We start from the raw sequence: 16,666 nt of genomic DNA on the forward strand, positions 1-16,666 counted from the left end.
CTTCTGGCAGCTCCACCTATCAGTGGTCATGGTGCTCATTAGAGTGCTGCAGCCTCTTCAATGTTTACTAGTGCTCACATCTGCACTAGTAGCAGTGCCGGAGGGTACTGCAGTGTTGTTCCATTAACATAAATAGGACAATGGTGGAGTAACCTGCATCAGCACTACCAATATGGGTGCAAGCAGCAGTGAATATTGAAGAATGTGTAACACCTAAACGAGCAACGTGGCATGAGCAGCTGGGGGTCACACCCTGCCAATCTAATATTAATAGCCTATACTGATGACAGGCCCTGGATTTTAGATCCACTTTATACCAGTGTCTCAGTGGAGAACCGTGCACACATATTCTTTGTTCTATTACCTGTATACTATGATGATATAGTAACTCAGCTAATATGTATGTAATAGAAAAAACTTTAACAATGACCTATAAGTAACAAAAAAAAGTAGTGACCTACATCTGGAATAGCTGCATCTTGTCTGGAGGAAAGGACAGTGCGGTGTCTAAGAACTTGCAGGCAGATAAGTACAGGTCTAGGCTGTTCTGCGGGATCTCAGTGTACACCGGGCCATTGCTCTCAGCCGTCGCAGCCTTCTGTTTATTGGCTTTGCTGTTCCTGAAATTAATAACATTCTGTAAATGAGCAGACAAGGAATAAAAAAAGCCATTCTGACATTACTGCACAGATGAGAGGATTACGGATAAAGAAGTGAGACATATGATGTTACATACAGAGACATCAATCAGGTCTTACTTTGCTGTGGTCTCCTCTTCCATCAAATCATCTTGCAGTTGGACGAATGTGTGTATCTGCGGACAAAGAGATTGTTTCAGGACACATCAGCACCCAAAAAAATTTATATTTGCATGCCTACACACCCATAGCTTTGGGTATATAATACATGGCTCTGGCATTGTGGTCAGGGAAATATGGAATGAGTCAGAGTGGAGCTGCATGCTATCCATATTATAGGAGTTGTGCAGGCAGACTCTCCTATCAGGCATAGAGAGATGAAACAGCATGCTGAGCAATAAAAATGAGAGACAGCCGTCTAAAGCCCAGCAAGTTCTGTGTATGGGGCCCATAAGTTAGAATAGGGCCCGTAGATGATACTTGTTGGGAGTCATAAGAATGATTTTGCATCAATTCGCCCAGCCCACAGCTGTGCCTCTTCATGTCATTAGAGCAGAGAGTATGGCCACAAAACCCCTCGAGGGTACAAACACACACACCGTATACGCAGCAGATACGCTGAAGATTTGATGGTGCAGATTTGATGCTGTGTTCAGTTATTTAGATCTAATCCGCTGCTTATCTGCTGCGTATCACATCAGAAAATACGCTGCGGTGTGTGTTTTTACCCTTAGGGTACAAACACACACCGTATACGCAGCATATTTTCTGCTGCAATACGCAGCAGATACGCAGCAGATTATATCTAAACAACTAAACACAGCATCAAATCTGCACCATCAAATCTGCTGCGTATCTGCTGCATATACGGTGTGTATGTTTGTACCCTTAGGGTAGCTTCACACGTACCGTATTGCAGCTGATTTTCTGCTGCGGATCCGCAGCAGATTTGACTAAATTAATGGACACAGCATTAAATCCGCACTGTAAAATCCGCAGCAGAAAATCCGCACTGCGGATCCGCAGCAGAAAATCCACTGCAATACGGTACTGTGGGAAGCTACCCTTAAGGGTACAAACACACACACCAGATATGCAGCAGATATCTGGTGCATATCTGATGGTGCAGATTTGATGCTGTGTTCAGTTATTTAGATCTAATCTGCGTATTTGCTGCGTATCGCAGCAGTAAATACACTGCGTATACGGTGTGTTTGTACCCTAAGACTTTTCATAAATGGCTGCAAGGTATATGCTGCAATAGCGCTTGTCTTAAAAAAGACTGGATAATTTGTTATAGTCTTATTGCGTGGCATCACATTCCTTGGCATCAATTATTCCACAATAAGTCCATTATATCATCTCTTGCCTGCACCATTAGTCTGTGGTCTCCAATCTGCTGTTCTGCAGTTTTTTTTGACAATCCAAATCCCAGCCAGATGCAGTTGGCTGGGAGCATGCTAGGAGTTGTAGTCCAGCTGTCATCACAGTCCAGAGTCATCACAGATTAAACACCACTGGGTTATAGTTGAAAAATGAGTCTTACATTTACTAAAACTGAGAACAGATATAAAGATCGTCACCCTCCAAGATGCCAGGGGTCTGTGCCATTTATGCTACTGTATGATTAATATTACGGATCTTACAGTGTTTGGGGTCACACTTTGGTTTTGCATTGTGGATTGTATACACACTAATGCACGCTTAAGGTACAAACACACACAGCTTATACGCTGCGTATTTACTGCTGCGATACGCAGCAGATACGCAGCAGATTAGATCTAAATAACTGAACACAGTATCGTATCTGCTGCATATCTGCTGTGTGTGTTTGTACCCTTAGGGTATGTTCACACCAGGGCAGTTTCTAGACCATTTTGGCTACAGGGCGACTTTGAAAAAAGTGCCCCCCCCCTTCCTATTGATAACGGCTGATTGAGGTCCAGGAGGGGGGGAGCTATCAATCACTGCTAAGTAAGGTATGAGGCCTGGGTGAGACACAGACTGCAGAGTGCCCCTATCTGGAACATGTGTCCTGGATTCCTGGGAGGGATGATGCTGACGGACACTTACAGAAGGAACCAGTGAGAAGAGACCTGCTCCCATCCATCCTGTATCAGTCACTACAGCTTCTTTGAATAACAACTACAACTCTCAGAATGCCCTACACTTAGGGTATAAACCCACACACCGTATATGCAGCGTATTTACTGCTGCGATACGCAGCAAACTCGCAGCAAACTCGCAGCAGATTAGATCTAAATAACTGAACACAGCATCAAATCTGTACCAACAAATCTGCTGCGTATTTGTTGCATATCTGCTGCGTATACGGTGTGTGGGTTTATACCCTTACAGTATAAAGCTCTTAGGGTATGCTGGGAGTTATAGTTTGTGAGGGGACAACACCTTGAGGTGTCTGCTCATTTGTACTTCAACTTCAGCTGTTGTAGTTGGAGGGTCCCGGCTGCATTGGTTTATTATGCTTTATGCCTGCAAACAGGTGGAAATCATGGTGGAAATCTACACCTGTTCCAGAGCAGGCGCAGGTCCCTCTGAATTTACTAAAGCAGGGTTTACACAGGGAGATTTATCTGACAGATTTTTTACGCCAAATCCAGGAATGGATTTGAAAAGAGGAGAAATCTCAATCTTTCCTTTATGACCTGTTCCCTGTTTATAGTCTGTTACTGGCTTTGGCTTCAAAAATCTTCCAGATAAAATCTCTGTGTAAACGCACCCTTAGGGTACAAACACACACACCGTATATGCAGCAGATTTGATGGTGCAGATTTGATACTGTGTTCAGTTATTTAGATCTAATCTGCTGCGTACCGCAGCAGTAAATACGCTGCGTATACGGTGTGTGTGTTTGTACCCTAAGGGTGTCTAAACACACACTGAATCCACTGCAGTTGGATTGCATGTATGTAAGTTAACCCCCCGCCGGCCGGAGCATACATCATCTCCTCCCCGCTCCGGCTTGCTTTGGGGGTTCTTGGCTGGATGTCCCACTCAGCCAATCAGTGGCATGCAGTGGGGCAGCGCACTTATTGGAACTCCCAAAGCAAGCCGGAGGGGGGAGGAGATGATGTATTCTCCAGCCGCCCGGGGGTTTACTTACATACTCGCAGTGGGATGTATACTCACAGGGATGAACTGGCACTGGATACGCAGCAGATTTCCCTGCAAATTCACAGTGTGAAATCTGCTGCGGATCCGGTGTGTGTGAAGACACCCTTAGGCTATGTTCACATGTAGCAAAAGTGGCGGAATGCCACCAGCCTCCCTATCATAATGACAATCTAAGGGAGGCTTACGCACCTCCTCTCTGCGCTGAAGAATGAACACTTTTGCTATATGTGAACGTAGCCTTAGGAAGTTCATTCCCAGATGGCTATATAATAGGACCAGCGGTCAGCCAACAGGTGAGCAAACTCCTTCTTGTTTGCTGACTGTATCTTTTGGACGACCATATAAACTACTGTGACTGGTTGCAGATAGCAATGCATTTAAATAGCTGATTGAATGATACAGCAGCCTGGCTGCACAATACTGCGTACTGGGCCATGTAAAGGGTCCTTCCTATAGTAATATGGGTCTGCACTGTAACTATCACTTCTCTGGCTCTTTCAGTTTCTCCTCATCAGACACTTATGGTGCGTTTACACACACAGATTTACCTGACAGATTTTGGATGCCAAAGCCAGGAATGGATTTAAAAACAGGAGAAATCTCAGTCTTTCCTTTATCACCTGTTCCCTGTGAGAGGAATGAGTTAATCCATCCAAAGAGAGGAATGAGTTAATCCATCCAAAGAAATAAGAAGAAAAATAAATTCTTTTCTAAATGAACTTTCCTACATGACTGACCTTCAAGGACTTGTTTCACCATCTGTTTCCAGCAGATAATAAATGTTATTTTATTATTCACATTTTTGTAAGCAGATAACAAATATTCATGTATCAACATCCTTATGTAAACAATTTTTAATTGAACATTTAATCTTATTGTATAGCCATATCTGTCAAAACATATCTGTAGTTATTCGTTCTTTTGAAGTTGATGACTTGCATAGTGTATGACTTTGCATTTTACATTCATATCCATTGGTTTTTTCCTGTATAAATAAAGGTGGGTTCTCAGAGATGGGGGAACACACCAGACTTGTTTGCAAGATACGTAATCTGTGTCCTCATTCTAAGTGCATGGTGTGGGAGAGGGGATCCGGACCCATTCTCCAACTCAATTAGGAAACAGCCAACAACAGTAGGCCTTCTTTGGGAAGGCACCTCGACACCTGTTTACAGTCTGCTCCTGGATTTGGCTTCCAAAATCTGTCAGATAAATCTGCCTGTGTAAACGCACCATTATTTATTGCAGCAAAGAGATAGGTGTAACCCTTACATTGCCTTTACAGGTAACTGATTCAAGGCAGTGAAAGGGTTAATTTCTCAGCAGTAAGTACAAGTGTCTGATAAAGAGAAAGAGGAGACTCCAGAGAATGAAGCTGCCTGTTGCTCTACCACCCCCCCCCCCCCCCCCATATACAGGACGACACTGAACTGCTGATTCTCCTCAGTGACCCCAGCCCCCCAGCCCCCAGCCCAGCTATAATACAAGACAAGAGAGCAGGACTCACACTGATGCTGCTCTTCTGCTGTGTGCCGGCCGGGTCGGGGGAGGAGATAATAGCACATGGGAGCTTCTGCCTGTTTGCTTAATCAGCCGCAGAGGAGCGTCAGGAAGTCCGTGCTGCCTCCACTCTCTACTTCCCTGCAGTGACAGGCCACAAAGAGGACCCTCCCAGGAGCCAGGTGCCATGTGTGGGGGCGCACTGAAGTCTCAGCTCACTGCACTGGGCACAGACAATGTCGGCCACTGCTACAAGGTGAGGTGGTGGAGGGCGCCCCCTAGCTGTCAGCGCCCCGTGCAGTGGCCCGCCCTGCACGGTGCTAGAAACGGCCCTGGTTCACACTATGTATCTGTGCGGCTGTATTTTTTACGCGGCTGGAAATGTGCGGCTGAAACTACGGCCGTGGGAAAAAATAGACATGCCGCTGAAAACATACGGTCATTTACTTGGAAATCTGGTTCAACTAAAAATAACAAATAAAATCTTTAGAAAGTGATGCAAACACCTCTGGATGCATCTGGGAAAGCAGGGAACACAGTTTACATGAATTGCTATTACCGGGGTTTGCGATCCTCTGCAGTAATGCGATGCCTCTCATGGTTAATATATTTAATTAATAAAACACATTTCGTTGTAATAAAGTCCCTTTCGTTGTTCAATAATTAAATTTAAACGAATCCATCATTTTGCAATTAAATATACTGTTAAAATAAATATATATATATAAATAATATATATATAAATAAATGTATATTTATATATATATTTATTTTTTGACAGTATATTTAATTGCACAATGATGGATTTGTTTAAATTAAATTATTGAACAACGAAACTGATTTTATTACAACAAAAATGTGTTTTATTAATTAAATATTAATTAGTACAGGAAGCTCCATAAGCCGTTAATTCATATTCCCGGCAATAGAGCATTCTGTACTAATCATCACTTTACTTTAATGAAAACATCAAATGTTTCTTCTAATTATGTTATCACAATAGCATTATTAGAAGAAACATTTAGAATTATATGTGCGCTCAGCTGATTGGCTGATCGGCTGAGCGCACATATAAAGAGCCGGTCTTCAGTACAGTGACTTCATTGTGCTGCGGACCAGCGAAGAGGACACATTGGGGTGAGTATACAGCTCTCCCCACCCCCTCCCCAGCACTGCACCCATCCCAGCAAGGAAGGGGGGTCACTTAACCCCTTCCTTGCTGGGATGGGTGCAGTCTGACATCAGTCTGGCCCCCAAGGGGTTAAGGGGGATGCAATGCATTTTCCCTTAACCCCTTGGGGGCCAGACTGTAAGCAGCGATCTGTAAAGATGCTGCATACTGTAAGAAGCACGACACTGCTCACAATGATGGGTGTTGTGCTCCTGTTTGTGTGTTTCTCCCTTTTTGGTTTTCAGATATCGGTATCCTGTGGATTCCGACGATGACCAGCGGTTGTTTGGTGTTTTTTTTAACAAAATGGTCAATGAGGGGTGTGGGGGTGTTTTTATTTGAATAAAAAAAATTTTTCACTTGTGTCTTGTCTTTATTTCTTTACTTTATAGACTTAGTAGTGGAAGCTGGATAGACGGAATCCATTACTAAGTCGGGACCTAGTGTTAGCCGGTATAAAATGGCTAAAACTAACCCCCCATTATTACCCCAGTACCCAATGCCACCAGGGGTACTGGGAAGAGCCGGGTGCCAGGGGTCCCGGAATGTCAAAATTGGCGCTCCTGGACTGGGGCGGCAGCAGGCTGGTAAGATTTAGGCTGGGGAGGGCCTAAACCAATGGCTCTTCCCACCCTGGTGTTACCAGGCTGGTTATAAAAATAGGGGGGACCCTATGCGTTCTTTTTTTTAAATAAATAAATATTTTTAAAAAACAGCATAGGGTCCCCCCTATTTTCACAACCAGCCGGGTTAAAAACCAAGCAACAGCAGCCTGGTAACATCAGGGTGGGAAGAGCCATTGGTTTAGGCCCTCCCCAGCCTAAATCTTACCAGCCTGCTGCCGCCCCAGTCCAGGAGCGCCAATTTTGACGCTCCGGGACCACTGGCACCCGGCTCTTCCCAGTACCCCTGGTGGCATTGGGTACTGGGGTAATAATGGGGGATTAGTGTTAGCCATTTTATACCGGCTAACACTAGGCCCCGACTTAGTAATGGATTCCGTCTATTAGACGGCTTCCACTACTAAGTCTATAAAGTAAAGAAATAAAGACAAGACACAAGTGAAATTTTTTTTTTATTCAAATAAAAACACCCCCACACCCCTCATTGACCATTTTATTAAAAAACACACCAAACAACCGCTGGTCATCGACGTAGTCCACGGAATCCGACGTAATCCACAGGATACCGATATCTGAAAAACAAAAAGGGAGAAACACACAAAAAACACACAAACACAACACCCATCATTGTGAGCGGTGTTGTGCACCTTACAGTATGCAGCATCTTTACAGATCGCTGCTTACAGTCTGGCCCCCAAGGGGTTAAGGGAGGATGCATTGTATCCCCCTTAACCCCTTGGGGGCCAGACTGATGTCAGACTGCACCCATCCCAGCAAGGAAGGGGTTAAGTGACCCCCCTTCCTTGCTGGGATGGGTGCAGTGCTGGGGAGGGGGTGGGGAGAGCTTTATACTCACCCCGATGTGTCCTCTTCGCTGGTCCGCAGCACAATGAAGTCACTGTACTGCGGACCGGCTCTTTATATGTGCACTGAGCCGATCAGGCAATCAGCTGAGCGCACATATAATTCTAAATGTTTCTTCTAATAATGCTATTGTGATAACATAATTAGAAGAAACATTTGATGTTTTCATTAAAGTAAAGTGTTGATTAGTACAGAATGCTCTATTTACTGGGAATATGAATTAACAGCTTAATGGAGCTTCCTGTACTAATTAATATTTAATTAATAAAACACATTTTTGTTGTAATAAAATCAGTTTCGTTGTTCAATAATTTAATTTAAACGAATCCATCATTGTGCAATTAAATATACTGTCAAAAAATAAATAAATATATATATATATATATATATATATATAAATTTATTTATATATATATATTTATTTTAACAGTATATTTAATTGCACAATGATGGATTCGTTTAAATTAAATTATTGAACAACGAAAGGGACTTTATTACAAAGAAAATGTGTTTTATTAATTTAATATATTAACTATTAGAGGCATCGGCATTCAGCATCATTGCCGGCTATTTTTTTTTAAGTACTCCGTACGGACCGCCTGTCAATCCACGGCCGTGAATTTGCACAGTTCCGGCCGCAAACAATGGTCTTGTTAATTTTTTACGGGTCAGTTTACGATCGGCCGTAGGCTCATACATAGTGTGCACTGTGCGCCGTATATCGTATACTATCCAGCGTACGCATGAACCTGAAAAATACGGCCGATGATTTACAGCCCGCAATACAGCCGCACAGATACATAGTGTGAACATAGCCTCAGTCAGTAACTAAGTACAGGAAAGAGTTCAGAACTCACCAGCTCTGTCACCATAATTGGCCACAATGATGTAAGATGTTGTGGAGAAATCCTCAGCAACAAGACGCGGAAAAACAGGAACATCTGTGCTGCCATGATGGGCGTCTGTCCTACACGAATATTTTCTGTCAAACGTTCTTAAAAATACAAAAGGTAAATGGTATTTCCAAATATGTAACATTCATAGAGGCCATAAAGAGAAAGGACCCCATTCACATCAAGATTTTTTTTGTGTTTAGTGTTTTAAGTAAAAAACTGAACTCAACCTTCCAACTCTCCATGGACAGATGATGTCGGGGGGGAGAAGGTCAGATGTGTTAGATTACTACCACCTGAACCTATTGTTCTAGGAGAGATATGCTACTGGCAAGGCTGGCAATGACTTAACCCCTCTCTATAGGTGAGATATGAACATTAGACCGTGCTGAGTGTTCATATGGAGAAGTTGGGAAAGAGAGAACTGTCGGCCCACCTAGCAATAAAAACCCTCCAGTACAATATTGTGCTTGAAATTCATCAAGGAGAACACACTTTTTGCTCCTATAGACTCTATATTTGTATTCTTTCCTTTTTTCATAGGCTTTTTATATAAAATATCCCTGTCTTGTTTTGATTTATATAATAATCATCTTTGTTAATGAGACGTAGGGACAAGTAGGGAAGCAGCGATCACATGTATCCAGTTTCTTAATGTTGTAAAAGAAATCAAGTATAATATATATATATATATATATATATATATATATATATATGTATGCTATATATGCTCTATTTCTATCCAGTCTGCAGCCTTTATTCTTTATCCTTGCTTATGACCTATGGAACATTGGATTCTGCTGTAAGCAGGTAAACAAGAAAGCAACATATGCATTTTGAGACGTATATCTCACATAAATATGGCAGCTTTCTTCCAGCTACTACCTCCATGTGTAATGTGATCAGACCAGCAGAGTGATGACCTTTCAGCCTTCTACATGTACGCTGTGTGGAGTCAACAATCTGTCGGCAGTACTGTATATATCTGGTGCATCTCACCATGGAGTCGACCTATACTGACCTTGAATCAGTGGTAGGTACAGGTGATACTGATCCAGTTCTCCACTAAATACGGCAAAGCCCTGACGTTTTAGCAGCATTGCCTTCTGCTCGATGCTGGGGTAAAGCTTCAGAGAACTGCTTGGCATGTCTGTCAAAGAAAAAGCAAGAAACATATAAAAAAAGAAGAAGGAATATATGTTCACCTTACATTCAAGGGTTTGTCTGAGAAAAGGTTAACTGTGATCTTCATTTGTATATGGTTTACAGCTCAGGATGTTTTTTTCTTTATCTACTACTGCTATAAGTGGGTATAAACCAGGAGGATATTCCTATTTCTGAGCTGCAAATTTAATAATAACTAATTTCGGTGCCTATAGATGAAGATCATGACATACTGTTCTATTATTGTGAACAATTGAAGCTGTATAATTATGCAGAGAGCTCCCCCTAGTGGTGTCTGCAGGAACATAACTTTATCATAGACAGAACTGGCAACCTAGTCCTCTGCATCAAAGAGAAAGCTAGGCCTAGGCCTAAATAAAGATATGATTATAACTACACTGGCCTATCCAAAACCTCTCCATCATCTCCTGCACTATCCCTAACCACCAGGAATAATCAGAGTCGTCCTTTATTTCCAGACAGTACATGTAATGTAGAATCCAGAACTTACCCTGTCTAGGCTATGACATAACACTTACATACACTTACTCATCAGATCTTTAAACATGGTTTTCTCATGGGTCAAAAGGTGGTCGATGATTGATTTCCAGCTATTTAATGATAGAAAAGAAATTTAATACATATGTTTAGGCAAAGAATATACATAAAATACATAAAACTGGTAAAAAATAGATGTCACGCCAACCAAACTAGTCTAGAAGGTCTTGTTTTGGGATCACAGTGGTTTGGAGACTACATATAATGTACAGGGGCATTATGATACTACAGAACATTTACTGACGCATAGACTTGACTGAATACTGAGATCTCAATTTGTGCTCACTGAATGCAAGACGTATCCATCTGGAAAAATCCGGGATCCATGTACAAGTCCAGCACCTCCTTCTTCCAGGCCCGCTTGGTGTAGGCATACCCACTGAGACTGCTCAGGAGCTGGGCACCGGCACGGAAACTGGGAACGTTGTAGGCACTGAAAATGGAGTAAACATGAAATGGTAACAAAATCTCATACCTATTACTGCATGATCACCTCTCCATACAGATCCATCACTGACTCTCACTTATACTCAATTACTAACTCTCTGTTACAACGTCAGAGGAGCCCAGACATACAGCTCACCAAATACCCCCTCACCTGCCCCATTCTGCCCCGTGCACTGTCTACTACTGCATTAAAAAAAAAAATATTTTAAGATCTATTTTATTATTATACATTTTTCTTTTTTCCTGGGGGTTCTAATCCTAAGTACACTAGATCATCTCCAGAATATGAGTAGGTGTCCATACTTATGATTTCGCAGATAAGGAAAGACGAAGTACAGAAGCCGGGATATTAAAGGCACAGCTTTCTCCTTCTCATCACTTCTGTACACCATATCCAAGAGGGTAGCCAGGACCTTTAAGAAACACAAAAGAATGGTCACCTATAGGAAAATACTGTACAATCATGATAATGGATCCTGGAGGTCACAGTGACTGCTTTCAGGACCTCACTGGTCATGTAGTAGGTATCATCCCACGTACCCCTGACTCATGATAGATGTACAAACACCACTGTATAATATATAGGAGCACTTACCTCTGCGAGTAACGACAATGCATGGACACTATAGACGGATGGGGCGGATGCAGAGACCATGGAGGACTGAGCAGCAGCAGCAGCATCATCTGTACAGAGAACACAGATTATTCTCATATATTCTAAATGGCTTAGTACTGGTGTCATCTTCTACCTGTATCTACAGGAGCAGCTTTCTAGCACCCACAAATCCCGTCACTAATACCCCACGATAATCAGAAAGAGATGTCATATAATGTTGTAATCTCACAGTACAACCTATTTCTTACCATACAGCTCCCCGTCGGCATCCGCTTCATCCAGAGACACCTGTGGTTGAGCCTTCACCTCCAGATTCCTGCTTAGCCAGCTAGTCTGTTCCAAGGATGATCCGGCCACATTGCCCACCGCCTCCAGGATCTTCTGGGTCACCTCCTGCCATGACAAGAAAGAAAACACATCTTGCAAAAAGTTTTAGTACTGAGCAAGTTTTTTTTCTATAATGGCAACCTATGGGTGACATACACCATTGTATACCTATATACTTGTATGTCTTATAGGCTTCATGTAGACATAAAAGTCAGAAGGCTTTCCTAGCCCAACCTGGTGCTGCAAATGAGTGCAGATCAGCGTTTGTTTGCAGATCATTTACAAAGCTGAATCATTGGTGCAGTCAGGTTAGTCATATACATAAGAGCTCCCAATACATCTATATGTTCACAGGCAACAGTCTCTCTCCATCCCCATACATGAGTGTACATATGTTTAGAATGGCAGCTTATCGCCTTGAGAACAAAAGAATCAGCCATCCTGAAAACCATCATGTCTGATCCTTCTCTCCTGACATCTACCATCAGATGAGAGTTGGAAGGGACCCTGTACACATTACATGTATGATCAGCTATATACTCTATAAGAAATGACAGATGGAAAGGTGCTATTTTACCTGCAGATCTTTTTGGTCTTTCTTATTCTCCAAGTTTGGTGTCCTTGTCACAAAGTCATTCAGTATACTGTCCGGGACCAAGGAAAAGAAACATGTGTATCACAGAGCATTGATTTTTTTTTAATATAATATATGTGGTTACATAGATACGTATAGCATTTTTACAAAAACACACACACACACACGCACGCACACGAGCAGTTCTAGCTCTTTCCATAAATCCCAGCATATCCTGGGATGGGAAAACCATTTAACTCTATTTAAATTCTAATTGATTTCTCTAACCAAGTAAATGAGAAACCAGGCCTGCTGAGGCAATATCCACAGCATTCTTATTCTGATACTATATGAACACAGAACAGATTCCCTATATATAAACTTAGGTGCAACTATGGCTAAAGGTGGCCATACACCTTCAATCATTTGGCCTACAGTTATCTCTCCTGTCCTCCCATTAACGTGAATGTTTGGCTTGGCCAAACGTCCCTATATTCTTCATGGGGAGAGGAAAGAGAGCTCTGTTTAGCGATTGTTTATTTCTCCGAGAACAGAGGGGTCGGGCAGAGAAACTCCATTGTGCCTGTCGGGTTGGCCGACATTGGTATATAGTGTATGAGGACCTTAACTCAAATATAACAAATCTGAATACACACAGTAAATATAAATATACCTTCATTGAGAGGAAATGATTTTATGTGACTTATCTTGGATAATAAAAAGCTGAAACAATTGGATCATACGGTCTTGCATGCACTATGAAGGGACACTGGATACATTGTATTTTTTCCTAGTTTAGCTTGCAAGTTGGAAATCTCCTTATGTACACCTAAACATCCAGACCCGACCAATCTATAGGTTTGATATGTTTGTGTACAAGTGACAGGAACACTTTCATAAGAGAATATAAAGGGTTACCTCAAGAGCAGAAAGAATCCTGGTGGAGCCAGATTTAAAGGGACAGATTCCTTTAACAAAATCAGCAATGACTGAAAGTTTTCCTGCATATCAGATGGTGAGAGCCTGCAAGGTGAGAGGACAAATTTACATCATGTTTGAGTCCTATGTCCTGGGCTCTATTCACTCAACTATGCTTAGTCGACTATGCTACACTATTTGGCAGCAATCTGCAAAAAAAGGTATAGAACCCGGAATGTTTTTTGTTTTTCCAACATGGATGTCTACAGGCAACGTTTACCACTGTATGCCTATACAGTGACATAAATCAGTGCTTCCTGCTGGAGGTATGCCTCAAAAAATTCTACCAATGTAGATATTCAACAGATGGTTTCAATATTATGAGAATAGGGACTAAACTCATGTAGTACAAGTGGCTGCCATTAGTTGGCATCTTGCTTACACTTGTTTGCGTCACATAAAGACGCCAATGGTCGTCTAAAAATAAACTAACTCCGCCTTTTTGTTCATTTAAAATCAGTAGTGTATGGAGAACATTAGGCCTCATTCACACGTTCAGTGATTTTTACGAGATGAGAAGCCAGGACCGCTACCTCCACTGTTTTTTCTCTGTGATCTGTGGAAAGTGATCCGTAATTGCATTTATGTCAGTTTTCACAAAAAAAAATGTACACTACCAGTAATGACGACGTTATGATCTGTGCTTTTCTCGGATGCAACATCAATGACGTCCGTGAAAAACATAGATCCCATAGACTTCTATTGGCTAATCCGAGCTGCAATTTCAATCTGCACTAGGATATGTGCTATTTTTTTATGACTCGGATTGCAGATCTGTGAAAGCACAGAATATATTAATAGCCCAATAGAAATCAATGGGCAAGAAATCAATATGTTGATTCATGGTTTCGGATCCGCAATCACGGACATCTTCGCTGAATGTGTGAATAACGCCTTAGTAGCTACAAATATAAGTAGAGGAAAGATGATAACAGTGCCACATACAGGTCATAAACAGTACTACTACACAGAAAGAAATACATCTGTTATAAAACAATGTAACATCCATTGTTCAACCTGTCACAGATTGCCCTTTACTATATATATATAAAAAAATAAATATATATATATATATATATATATATATATATATATATATATATATATATTATAAAGTTGAGGCGGCACTCCGGTATAAAGTGAATGAAAAAGGTTTGTATTCACCAATTAATGTGCGACGTTTCGATCTCTCATTGAGATCTTTTTCAAGCAACAGTTGCAATGAGACAATGACTGGTATTTAACTTAGAAACCCCTCCCATTGTCCAATCATTAGTGACATCATCATGATTAGTATATATAAACAATAAATGATTTTTGATGTTTATATATACTAATCATGATGATGTCACTAATGATGGGAGGGACAATGGGAGGGGTTTCTAAGTTAAATACCAGTCATTGTCTTATTGTAACTATTGCTTGAAAAAGATCTCAATGAGAGATCAAACGCCGCACATAAATGGGTGAATAAAAACCTTTTTCATTCACTTTATGCCGGAGTGCCGCCTCATATCAACTTTATTGTGGACTCGGAAGTCTGGGTCTGACTACCTGAGGTTGTGCACCCACCTGAGCCTTAAGCCTGCACAGTGCCATCCTGCAACCTTTTCCTTTGTGTGTGTGTATATATATATATATATATATATATATATATATATATATATATACACACATTTATTTTTTGCTCCAATTAATTATGAAACAAAGTACTTTGCAAACAGTGATCTTAAAGTATCCCTGACAATAGAAAAAACTTTTGACATGTTTCAGAGGCACGGTCAGTGTTGAGGTTCCACTGTTTCCATCACTGTGATCTTTGACTGCATGAGACGGGCTTCATTACAAGTTTATGCAGGAAGCTGGGGGTGAAGAACATAACTTCACGCTTCTCCTGGCTGGTTTGAAAGATGATTGGGGGTCTGAACACCCAGAAATCAATAGAGACAAGTTTTATGAAGACTATTTGCATAACCTACCTTTGTATAAAGGCAAAGCTGAACTGAAGCATCGGTATATCGACTAGTGATGTCTTCTAAAGAAATCAGAGAAGAATCACAATTTAGAAAGATACTTGTAACAGAAACATGAAGGTAGACCATCACCAACAAGTACCTCATCCCCTTTTATCTGAGGAGGCTTCTTCACCACCTCTTTTACAAGATGCAAAATGGTGTCAGTCTTCAGTGTCTTTAGAGCACATACCAGATCAACCAGTGTCAGCTGAGACTCACTGGGCACCGGTATAATCTGCAGGAGGAATCAGAAGGCAGGTTCAATGTGATTTGGATCTGACAGCCTGGTTGTTACAAATACAATGATTATGAAGATATATTGTGTAAATGGGCATCATTGCTTTGCGTTCTCAGCTCCTATGCAGACAGGTATACTGCCATGGTAACAGACAACAAACAAGGCCTGTGTAGTCTCATCCCTTAGGGTACTATTAGACGAGCCGATGGGGGCCCGATAATAACCGTAAACGAGTGCCGATCTGCTAGATCGGCGCTCGTTTACTAGGCCTATTACACGGCCCCATAGTTCTTTAACAACGGCTGCATGGACATCGTTACTGATGTCTTTGCAGCCCTTGCTTAAACTGTATACTTTACCTATCCACGCTCCAGGGCTCCTTCTGCGCTCTGCTTCTCCTGGGTCCTGCGCACTGCTGCTTCAGAGCGGCCTGTCTCATCTCACAGGCTGCTCAGCCAATCACAGGCGGCGGTCCCGACCTGTGATTGGCTGAGCGGCCTGTCAGCTAAGACCGCTCTGAAGCGTCAGCGCGCGGGACATGGGAGATGCAGAGCGCAGAAGGAGCCCTGGACCATGGATAGGTAAAGTATTCTGTTTGCATATCGTCAGCCGCCAGGCCGCGCACCGCTGTTACACGCAGCGATGCGCGGTTGGCGCCCGACGATTATAGGTCAGAACCTATATCAACGATCAGCTGATGACTACGATCATCGGCTGATCGTTGTCGTTATTACACGGAACGATAATTGGCCGGATAGGGCAGATTATCGTTCCGTGTAATAGTACCCTTAGTCCCTTCTATCTGTCCTCTGTGTTTTGCTAAACTACCAAAGTTAGCATATGTTAGCATAAAATACACAATGAAGGTAAAGAAACGTGATCTCACTTAAAAAGGTCTGTTTGTAGTATGACACCATGAAGACAC

At 42.0% G+C, this 16,666-nt stretch overlaps 1 protein-coding gene across 1 annotated transcript in view; it reads right to left on the minus strand.

Annotated features, from left to right (window-relative positions):
* The window catches only part of DOP1B (DOP1 leucine zipper like protein B), a 99,277-nt gene that overhangs the window by 33,379 nt on the left and 49,232 nt on the right, over positions 1-16,666 (minus strand). Inside the window, exons 23-35 of the mRNA XM_069946294.1 lie at positions 15,604-15,738; positions 15,468-15,523; positions 13,429-13,533; positions 12,514-12,580; positions 11,858-12,002; positions 11,589-11,677; positions 11,297-11,406; positions 10,833-10,979; positions 10,538-10,599; positions 9,846-9,974; positions 8,789-8,925; positions 759-814; positions 462-620 (exon numbers count right to left, since the gene is read on the minus strand). Of these exons, the coding sequence (XP_069802395.1) occupies positions 462-620; positions 759-814; positions 8,789-8,925; positions 9,846-9,974; positions 10,538-10,599; positions 10,833-10,979; positions 11,297-11,406; positions 11,589-11,677; positions 11,858-12,002; positions 12,514-12,580; positions 13,429-13,533; positions 15,468-15,523; positions 15,604-15,738 (1,397 nt within the window). The remainder of the gene's footprint in view (positions 1-461; positions 621-758; positions 815-8,788; positions 8,926-9,845; positions 9,975-10,537; positions 10,600-10,832; positions 10,980-11,296; positions 11,407-11,588; positions 11,678-11,857; positions 12,003-12,513; positions 12,581-13,428; positions 13,534-15,467; positions 15,524-15,603; positions 15,739-16,666) is intronic.

The sequence above is a fragment of the Dendropsophus ebraccatus genome, chromosome 11 (genome assembly GCF_027789765.1).
Source record: "Dendropsophus ebraccatus isolate aDenEbr1 chromosome 11, aDenEbr1.pat, whole genome shotgun sequence".
NCBI lineage: Eukaryota > Metazoa > Chordata > Amphibia > Anura > Hylidae > Dendropsophus > Dendropsophus ebraccatus.